The sequence below is a fragment of the Engraulis encrasicolus genome, chromosome 17 (assembly GCF_034702125.1).
Source record: "Engraulis encrasicolus isolate BLACKSEA-1 chromosome 17, IST_EnEncr_1.0, whole genome shotgun sequence".
Lineage (NCBI taxonomy): Eukaryota > Metazoa > Chordata > Actinopteri > Clupeiformes > Engraulidae > Engraulis > Engraulis encrasicolus.
The window spans coordinates 14,061,660-14,073,099 of NC_085873.1; the positions used below are offsets into that span (position 1 = coordinate 14,061,660).

Below are 11,440 nucleotides of genomic sequence, written 5' to 3' on the forward strand. Positions count from 1 at the left end.
CCACCTCATAAAAATGAGCTCCATCAAAAATTGCAACGGGCCTCACAAAAGCATGCAGGAGAAAAAAAGAATCTGTGGAAGGCACATTAGCTGCCTAGTCGCCCCATTAAAGCTTCTTTTAATCCTTGAGCAGGATTGAAGACAGCCAGTCCATCAATCACACACGAACTGGAGTTAGCAATGAGGATGCCTACACATGCACATGCACACTCACACATACACCCATCCACCAACCCATTAACACACACACACACACGCACGCAGTCACAATCCCTCTTTCTCGCACGCACGCACAAACACACACACACACACACACAATCTCTCTTTCTCGCTCGCACGCACGCACGCTCGCACGCACGCACGCACGCACGCACGCACGCACACACGCACGCATGCACGCACACACACACACACAGCTGCTCTTCAGACTCAGGGGTCAGGGTTCAGTAGTAAGTGTGGTGGGGAGTGATCACCAGGCCAAAGTAGGACAGAGCACAGAGCAGGGCCAGGGCTAGAGAGCATGCACACTCACACAGCTCACACACTCACACAGCTCCTCACGGCCAGGGCAAGAGCAGGGCCATGGTCAGGGGTCACGACATCTAGAAGTACTTTAACCGTCGTGGAATGAGTAGAATGCCCTCTAGAGAGACTTTTCCAGTAGGATGAGCAGAGGTCATGACCTGTAGACGTATTTTAACAGTAGGATGAGGAGTGTGGATGAGCTGGCTTAAAGAGGCGAGAAATCAAGTTGACGACAAGGCAATAGCAACACTGTCTTGCATACAAGGCTAGACTTTATTTGTTGACGTCATCTGGTCTACAGTAGCAGCAGCATGTATAGCTCAGCAGGCTGGACATGGATGGAAACTTTAAACATTACACTCACGAGCAAAAAACATTTCTTACAGGAACGTGATGACACAAATAAACAAAATACATCGTCAAAGTTTGCTGAAATCATCTTAAATGCATCAGTAGACAAGTCAACAGCTGATCGACAATGGTGGAAAAAAAAGATGCTGTTCATCGAAAAATAACAATTCTTCAAATTGTGTACTTTTCCATTCATCCTTATGAAATGGACTCATTTTTTTCTATAACAGAATACGCTTCACGTTACATTTCAGTTGATTACAAAGATCACTAAAACTGTGCAACTTAAAATGTTTTTTTTTTCTCTTTTCTTCTTTTTGGATGTTACCCATTATCGTGGACAGAAAAATACAGGATTGCATTAAAAATGAGTATAAAATTACAATACTTTTTGTTCGCTCTGAGTTTAAAACCTGACTACCTCAACAGTGCATAGAAAATAAAGACTGTGGTCACTTGTAGTTTTTTTGTCTAAAAAAAAAAGAGCGTGACTAAAATATTTAAAACGGCTAAAATCTAAACGATTACGACAAAAATAAATACATACAAAAAAATAAAAACAGGCTTCTCTTCAAAACAAATGGGGAAAAAAAGCCAAAACAAACAAAAAACAAACTAAAACCACACTTTTCCATTCAATTTTTTTCTCGTCAGTTTAGACAAACAAAAAGAGCTCCAGTGATTTGGAATGCAGGTGCTGGGCCAGGTTCCGGATTCGGCACAGGCGCACGTTCTGAGCGTCTCCGGCTCCGTAGACCCGATATATGTGGTACTGTTCCTTCTTCTTCAGCGCAAAGTCCAGCTCGTTAGCCGACAGCCGGATCAGGTGGCGGTCCTGTTTGGTGGTGGTCTTCACCTCTACGTACACCACCTCCAGCCCTCGAGAGCCATCGCTGTCATCATCATCATCCTCACTGACAAATGTGAGCTTGAAGTCGCAGGGCTGGCCTGTCTCGCCGTCGCTGTTGTACCATGTGATCTGCGTAGGACCGCCGGGGCCGTGGGCCTGAAAAGATGCAAAGAAATAGAAACTCGTCGTGAAAATATTTCGCAATACTACTTGTAACAGAATACTAAATCGATTCATGACAAATAAACTTTCTAGGTAAAAACAATGCTTGAATGATTTGTGAACTTAGTTTTCATTCAGTTGTGATTGTACACAGCAACTGGTAATGAAGCTCTACTATAGTATTGTAATCGAGGCATGTGTATTGCATGGTGAATTCCTTGCCAATTCCCAAATCCCTTGGATCTATGCTCACAAAAGTTTAATGTCAAGCTGTCATTGACTGTCTTGCAACATTGGGAGCATAGATCAGTGCTGTGGTGCTTTATTAGTTTAGCTTGGTCCAGCACCCGTTTAACTGATAAGCACACATTGACCGTCTCCTTCCAATTTTTTTTGATCTTTCAATTCCCAGCCCTTACCTGCCAGTGGTACAATGCTAATCTCCATACCCCCTTACCTGCCCGTGTTTGCATGACTAGACATCACTGACACTGTTGCCACTCTTGCCAGTGGTATAACCATCTCCCTACCCCCTGCTAACCTGCCAGTGGTACAACTCTTAAATCCATACCCCCTGCTTACCTGCCAGTGGTACAACTCTTAAACCCAAACCTTCTGCTTACCTGCCAGTGAGTGAGGAAGGAGTGGACCAGCCGCTCGCCCCACAGCCCCACGTCCGACAGGTCCAGGTCCTCGTCCATGATGTCCACCACGGTGGGGGGCAGGGGGCAGTCCAGAGCCAGCTCCGCCAGCGCCGCCTCCCCGCCCAGCGCCTGCTGCCACACGGCCGAGTCCAGAGCCAGCGGAGAGCGCTGCACGTGGTTCACGCCCTGGAACTGGCTGGAGATCACCTCTGGAGGGTAAGCAGACGCCCCGCCACTGCCACCGCCACCGCCACTAGGAGATAAAGGAAGCAGAATATAACGTGATTTCATGTCCTGGGGCAGTGGGGGTAAACTGGAGATCACCTCTGGAGAGCTGCCGGGCGGGACACTGCCGCCAACATCACAAGAAAAAGGAAGAAAGAAAGCAGAGTATATAACATTATTACTATCATCATCATCATCACATAGGGAGGGCTGGCCGACGCCACTCTATGCCACTCCACTGCAGCTGCGAGATGAGAAAAGAAAGCAGAATGTAATATATTATTTTATGTTCAAGGCAGGTGAACTTCATAATGTTGTAACGAAAGCTGCTGTTAACCAAAATAAACATGGATTAAATCTTAAGTCTAGCAGTGTGATAAGATTTCCCACATTTTCCTGGATTAGCTTGGCCATTATAAAGAGGAAAAACAAGGCTTGGCACCTTTTAATCACGAGTGTGGTGCAATTCCTTTTAATACAAAAAAAAAGATGAAATAAATGTTTGTCTGAATTGCAATATGCACACCAACCTTTATGTGTTGTGTGTTATCTATTATATTCAACAGTCTCCCCCTTGCACCCACTTGTCCTCAGGCCTACACAGTTATCCTCACACTAACTCAGGAGCTGAATAGCAAATCCAAGGTGACTGCCTTTGTTACGGGGCAAAGTATGCCAAATAAAGTTGTCACAAACTGGAGGATTTTGAAGCGCTCGCAGTGTAGCACCACACAGCACAGCACAGAATGTGACAAGACTGCAAAAAAGTTTAGAGATGGTTATTATCCCTTTTTTGATTTGGCAGCGAGTGAGCGAGCGAGCGAGTGAGTGAGCGAGTGAGACAGTCAGAGTCTGAAACACCCGGAGCCTGCTCCTGGGAACAGCATCAGAACAGACATCAACACCTCCACTTTATTCAGAACAGACTCAACACAGCAGTAAGAGACTCCTCTACTCCAGAAGTTCTCAAACTTTGCCAGGCAAGGCCCCAATATAGTAGTAGATTCCGGCCAAGGTCCCCTTACATGGGTTTGATACAGCACTATTTTATCTTTACAACAGCTTTCACAAAGTGTATGTCTGCGTGTCAGTGGCCCATTTGGAAACATAAAATGGCGGTAATAGTAGTGATGTTCATGCATTAGGTTATTACAATGCAGTTCTTGAACATTGTTCCTATTGTTTTGGTTATTTTTGGTGCACATTAATTATTCAATTCTTGATTCTATCTTTTTTCGCTATGCCTTTTCTTCCAACTTGCCACAGACTCCCTAGCACCCCTTTGCGACCCCCCAGGGTTCCCCGGCCCCCACTGAAAACTCTGCTCTAAGCTACTCTGAAAATAGAGCCAACACAGCAAGAGACTTCTCTCCTGAGAATCACTTCCTCTGCCACCACAGTTGGGAATGTGAACAAGGCATCTGAAGACTGACTGGGACTGGCGTGATAAAAAGGCTGTTTTTTGTTCTCTCGAATTTGCATTAAATAGGGATACTGCACCTTAGTGAACATTCTCCCTTCAAGTTAAATATGTAAATGTAGCACACAATTGCACAAGTGCACGCACACGCAGTTGCAGTTCAAGGTTTAAAGTTAAAAGTGGTGTGAGGATGATCCCTAAAGCGGCATATACACACATTACTAGCTTCTCGCTTGCTCGCCTACTCGCCTCTCTTCCATGGAACGTTCGCTGAAAGTTCCCGCGGCTTTAACTGCCAATGGACAGGCGAGAAGTATCGAACTCTGCTTTCCAATTGGTTACTCGCTTACTCGCCTTGCTCGAAGTTAAAATATTTTCTTTTTATAACTCGGGATCCGCCCACATTGCATCGCTTGTGCAGTCTCACCTACTCGCCTGCTTGTCTCGCTGGAACACATTGACATTCTATGGACTTCATTCGCTGAGCGCGTAACTAGTAGCAGCGTGTGTGTACGGCCCTTAATGGGTCTAAAATATCAAAAGCGATGGCAAATGCCATGGATGTGGTACGACAATGAATTATGTCCTGATGCACACAATTTTGACTTTTTAAAACTGCAACACAGATAAGTCAATTTCCTATATGTGACTGTTTTAAATACTGTACATGCTGCCCTACAAAGGCAAATTGCAGTAACTATATATTTTGTCCAAAATTGAGTTTAGACTGAAAATCGGCGTCATTACACCTCCTTTATCTTGTGACAAAGCCTTAAGGTCCAAATGTGTTCCGTTTTAGAGATACTGCCGTGTCAAATTTGCATTAACTACAATATCCAGCCTAATACCAAGGCTTTGAAGGCCCTTTTACTCAGTTTCAATGTTGGCGTAGCTACTGCACAAGTGTGTGGTCCATGCTGTCCTGAAAAGACACAGCTAGGTGGGAGTGAAGCGAGCGGTGCTTACTGCTGTGAGGCCTGGTTGGCTCCATGTTGGCCATGAGGAGGATGAGGATGAGGATGATGAGCTCCACCGCTACTGTGGTGGTGAGGAACGTGGGAGGAAGAGGAAGAGGAGGCTCCACTGGCGGTGGTGGTGGTGCCCATCCCGGCAACCTCCTCTCTAGGCCGACCCTGATCATCATCACCACCTCCTCCGCCGCCCACCGCTGTGCTGCTACTTCCAGGGCCGCCACTCCCAACGCCTCCGCTGATGTAGCTCCCTCCACCTCCAGCTCCACCAGCGCATGGAGCACTCGGCGGCCGCTGGTGAAGAGCTTCACCTGGGAGAGACGCAGAGCCGCCCACACCACCTGTGGAGGAGAGAGAGGGAACAGATCAATACAGACAACACAAAACAAGCAACTGGAACAGGAGTGTTATGGAGAGAGAGAGAGAGAGAGAGAGAGAGAGAGAGAGAGAGAGAGAGAGAGAGAGAGAGAGAGAGAGAGAGAGAGAGGGAGAGAGAGAGAGAGAGAGAGAGAGAGAGAGAGAGAGAGAGAGAGAGAGAGTGAGTGAGTGAGTGAGTGAGTGAGTGAGTGAGTGAGTGAGTGAGTGAGTGAGTGAGTGAGTGAGTGAGTGAGTGAGTGAGAGAGAGAGAGAGAGAGAGAGAGAGAGAGAGAGAGAGAGAGAGAGAGTGAGTGAGTGAGTGAGTGAGTGAGTGAGTGAGTGAGAGAGAGAGAGAGAGAGAAAACAGGAGCGCTATAGAGACCGAGATCAAAACATGAGACAACAAAAAACGGGCAACAGTGTGAGGGAGAGAACGTGACTGGGAGTGTCAGTGAGAGTCAGCCCTACACAACAGGCAAGACTGAGGTGAAGACATTGGCTCTGTCTGCAGTGGTGCAGGAGGGCAGGTGGGTGGACAAGTAGGCCTGCTGTATGCATCACTGATCTGAATCATGAAAATGTATATGCAAATACACAACGCACACACACATATGCACACATATGCACACACACGCACATGCTCACACACACATGCTCACACACACACCCTCACACACACACACACACACGCACACACACACACGTACGCAAACGCACACGCACGCACACACGCACGCACACACGCACGTACGCACACACGCGCACACACGCGCACACACACACACACACACACACACACACACACACACACACACACACATCAAAGCCACCCTACCCCCCACCCTGGACCCCTACCAGTTCGCATACCGAGCCAAGCGATCCACGGAGGATGCAATCTGCTCTGCCCTCCATCCAGCCCTCACCCACTTGGATAATAAAGACTCATATGTGAGAATGCTGTTCATTGACTTCAGTTCAGCATTCAATACCATAATACCACAACAACTCATCAGAAAACTGGACAAACTAGGTTTCAGCACCTCCCTCTGCAACTGGCTGCTGGACTTCCTGATGCAGAGACCACAAGCAGTACGGGTAGGGAACAACACCTCAAGCACCCTGACCCTGAGCACGGGGGTTCCGAAAGGTTGTGTTCTCAGCCCCCTGCTGTTCACGCTGCTGACACATGACTGCACAACGACCCACAGCACTAACCATCTAGTGAAGTTTGCGGATGATACAACACTGGTGGGCCTCATCACTAAGGGCGATGAGACCCACTACAGAGAAGAAGTAGACCTGCTGGCCAGATGGTGCAAAGACAACAACCTCCTGCTGAATGTCAACAAGACCAAGGAGATTGTTGTCAACTTTCAGAGGGTCCAAAAACAACTGCCACCACTGACCATCGACGGTGATGCTGTGGAGAGAGTGAGCAGCACCAAGTTCCTTGGAGTGCACATCAGCGACGACCTCTCTTGGACCATGTAAGAACCCAAAACGTAATAACTGCCCATAACGTAATAACTGCCCATAACGTAATAATTTGGGCGTAATAAAACCCATAACGTAATAACTTGCCCATAACGTAATAAAAATTCCTTACCCATAACGTAATAACGTTCTGCCCATAACGTAATAAGTTATTACGTTATGGGCATGTTATTACGTTATGGGCCTTACACTAAAAAAAAGCTTTGATAATGTAATAACGATGCCCATAACGTAATAACTGCCAGTAACGCACAGATGACTTCAGTATTTGCAATGCACTTTACTATTGTACTGTTCATATTTCATCTGACCTCTATTGTTGCAGCAAATAACAGTGACTGGATATTTAAGCGGGCTTGCAGAGCAAGGCCAGATTCTAGTAATCTCTAAGTAAAGTTTATGCTTGCTTGCTTGCTTTATTCTCTTGTGCAGGGCGGTAAAAATAGAAAATGGATCTCCTCCTAGGCCTTTCCAGATAAAGACACCGTTCAAACACTAAAACGACCGACTCGGTTTGGAGATCATTTGTTCTGCTATAGCGTGTCCGTGTCTCTTGTCGTTTTTCCGCTTTTTGGCGATTTTGTGCAAGTTTGGGTCCCCATTGAAAACAATGGTAGAACCTTCATGAACCAAGGTTCCGCCACTCTAAAGATCAGAGTGTAGGAGGCTTTTTCGTTCATAAAACATCAACACTTTCACCTAGAAGTTTAGTTGACGCATTGTTAGCGAGCTCTATGGGATGTCTCCAAATTGTCAAAGTTTTATCTCCCAACTCCCATTACTTTTTAAATGGCAGGTGTGTAAAAACGACAGGGCTTTTACATTGGTTTTCCCATTGAGGCTTGAAGTGCCTTTTTCAAGAGGTCAGCGCATGTCCCACAAGAGGTCTATTTGTGACTGAACCGTTTAACCTATAAACTTAATTCAGAGACTGTTAGAGAGATCACACGTATGACTCCGATCTGTAAGCAGGACACGTGCCAATTCCTTTTAGTTTTTTAGCAACATCAAGCTAAAGACAAAAAAACTGTTTCTGATTCTGCCCTCTGCCTTAGAGCACCATACTAACTGCCATTCAGTCAATCAGAACAGGTGCAGCCAATATAGGGTTCCATCTCAACTGTCACTTTCTCTCAACATTCTATTCTTAACAAGCAACTGCTCTGTAGTTCTAGAAGTCTATTCAGCTCTTCAATGCAATGTAATATTGTCTTGCTGTAATGCTTTTCATAGGCAGCTGCTTGGCCCAATGGTAATAGTCCTGCAATATGGAGGTTGGGAGCTTGAATCCCACTCGGACTCATGTTGATTTTCAAAATTATATCATATGCAGTGTTCCTTATCCAATTTAAAAAATACCATGTATGTCATTTAGTATCAATGACAAAGGTGCTGGATTAGAGATATGGAGGTTGGGAGTTCGAATCCCACTCGAACCCATGAAGATTTTCAAAATTATATATGCAGTGTTCCTTAGCCAACTTGAAACACCATGTATGTCATTTAGTATCAATGGCAAAGGTCCTGGATTACAGATATGGAGGTTGTGAGTTCGAATCCCACTCGGACCCATGTTGATTTTCAAAATTATATCATATGCAGTGTTCCTTAGACAACTTAAAATACCATGTATGTCATATAGTATATCCCCAAAACGCGGAGCTACAGTATTCAAAATTTCAATTCCTTTAATGCAAACATTTGAACTGCAAATTTAATACATGAACTACACAAATAGTGAAATTAAATGTCTTTTGTTTGTTATACAAAAAATAATGTTAATTAAAATGACAGACTGCTATTCTGTATAAAATTCTATTTTACCAGAATACTTTTCATCATATTGAAATGTAAAACACACACACATACTGTAGCATCCTCAACATAAACATTAGGTAAAATGAGTTCAACATAAAATTGGCATTACTTTCCATAAATATCATGGCTGAAGTGTTGGAGTGTGCTGTGATCTTGCTTTGTTCTGACTCAAACTTTTAAATGTGAAAAATGTAAACAAACAAAATATGCATACTCAACATAAACACAAGGTAGAATAACATCCACATACTGTAATACTGACGTTACTTTTTCCAGTAAATGTCCTTGATCTTGTAAATTCCGTAGCCTACATGACTAAGAAGTATCCACGCTTTCATCCATTGGCTGTTCTCGCATAATAAGCCTTTCAGTCGTGTGCTGAGAAGGCTGCTGCGTCCAGCAGCCTTGTACAGCTTCATGATGCTTATTGATATGTCACCTCCACAGTCACCTTCAAGTAGGCTCTCCACAAGAGCATCTCATATATTTTTTTTGATTAAACATGGTGCACAGCTGACGGATCAGGTGTGACACTAAAGCGATGGTTCAGAGTAGATTCACCCTAATGCCATTTGAACCGTGACATCCATCCAGTAGTCCACCCAAAGTGTTTTCTGGCTTGGGCGAACATTAGCAGAGTTACCGAGTTATTGTATGGCTATTCCGAATAGCTTGGCTTAAGTGCTATTGGGCATTCACATACATCTCCAAACCTACCTCAGAAAATTAACATGTCATGACACCAAACTTCTACAGTAGTACAAATATGGTCTCTATTCACCAAACTAAGCATTTGGAAGTTTGGAAATAGTGCTGGAGTTTATTATTATCAACTCAAGCTGAATAGATTCTGTCCTGCTAAAGCTTTGCCATCAGGGGCAGAGGCTCAACATCAGAGACATAGACTGAGTCACCATCAGACAAGGAGGCAGCTTCAGCACCATGGCAGAAAACTACTCCGAACCATCACTTTAAATGCCCCAAGCATGGCCATATCTTGTTCAAGGACAAAATCAATACTTTTCTGTGAAACCTCTGAAGGTTAATAGGGAGCTCCATGAGTTTTCAGCACCAGGGGCAGAGGCATCATCAACATCAGAGACAGAGACAGGGTCACCATCAGGGACAGAGGCAGGGTCACCATCAGGAACAGAGGCAGGATCAACATCCGGAGTAGAGGCAGGGTCACCATCAGGAACAGAGGCAGGGTCACCATCAGGGGCAGAGGCAGGGTCACCGGATCAACATCGGAGACATAGGCAGAGTCACCATCAGACAAGGAGGCAGCTTCAGCTAAGGCCAAGACCTTTAGGTCTGAATACGTCGAACCGGACCGAACTGTTTGATATACCCACAAAAACTGAAAAGGGACTTGTGCTTCCTATGAGGACTCTTGTGCTTCCTGTGAGGACTCTTTTCAGTGTGTTCTATTTTTATTTTCAAGCAAAATAGTAAAATGGCCCCTGCTGGAAAACAGCCCCCTCTATTCTAATGAATCTATTCTCTTAATCCACTTCAATCTCAAATGTAAACTAGACTGCCTGTGCAGTCGCCTTCGACTGCTTAAGGTATATCCCCGAAACGCAACGCTTCCAGTCCCCCATCATTCCTACCACTCCCGTCCACCTTTTCATAAACGTATATGATAAATACAAAATATTATATTTATTATATATAAATTTCTATACATAGATAAATGACGTGCATAGGCTTAAAGCGATGGTTCGGAGTAGATTCATCCTAATGTCTGAACCGTGACATCCATCCAGTAGCCCACCCTAAGTGTTTTCTGACTTGGGCGAACATTAGCAGAGTTACCGAGTTATTCAATGATCATTCCGAATAGCTTGGCACAAGCGCAAATGGATCCCGGGCAGTATCTCTAAACTTACCCCACAAAAATCACATGTCATGACACCAAACTTCTGCAGTAGCACAAATATGGTCTGTACTCACGAAACGAAGCATTTGGAAGTTTGGAAATAGTCCAGGAGTTTATTATTATCAACACAAGCCGAATAGCTTCTCTGCTGCTAAAGCTGCGCCAACGTTACTTCCGTCATCTAAGACAAGCATGTAAGAGTCCTCAACGAAGCTCATAATATGCACAATGAAAAGTGAATTCAGCATCAGTATTGATAACAAAAATCCTTGTCTAATTGATAGTAGGTAACATTTGAAATATCTTTTAAGTATTGCCTTGAAAATATAAGCCTTAATCACAATTCAGTGAAAACTTTTTTAACACTCTCGTCTGGAACTTTGTTGAAGACTTTTACGGGCTTGTCTCATATGACGGAAGTAACGTTGGCACAGCTTTAGCAGCAGAGAAACTATTCAGCTTGTGTTGATAATACTAAACTCCTGGACTATTTCCAAACTTCCAAATGCTTCGTTTCGTGACTACAGACCATATTTGTGCTACTGCAGAAGTTTGGTGTCATGACATGTGATTTTTGTGGGGTAAGTTTAGAGATACTGCCCAGGATCCATTTGCGCTTGTGCCAAGCTATTCGGAATGATCATTGAATAACTCGGTAACTCTGCTAATGTTCGCCCAAGTCAGAAAACACTTCGGGTGGGCTACTGGATGGATGTCACGGTTCAAATGACATTAGGGTGA

At 44.6% G+C, this 11,440-nt stretch overlaps 1 protein-coding gene across 3 annotated transcripts in view; it reads right to left on the bottom strand.

The window, feature by feature from the left end:
- Positions 1 to 770: 770 nt before the first annotated feature.
- Positions 771 to 11,440, bottom strand: part of wu:fj29h11 (uncharacterized) — a 128,728-nt gene continuing 118,058 nt past the window's right edge. For all 3 annotated transcript variants that reach the window (XM_063221798.1, XM_063221796.1, XM_063221797.1), the window contains 3 exons: positions 5,144 to 5,489; positions 2,512 to 2,785; positions 771 to 1,882 (listed from right to left, as the gene is read on the bottom strand). In XM_063221798.1, coding sequence (XP_063077868.1) covers positions 1,532 to 1,882; positions 2,512 to 2,785; positions 5,144 to 5,489 — 971 coding nt within the window. In that variant the 3' untranslated portion in view covers positions 771 to 1,531. The remainder of the gene's footprint in view (positions 1,883 to 2,511; positions 2,786 to 5,143; positions 5,490 to 11,440) is intronic.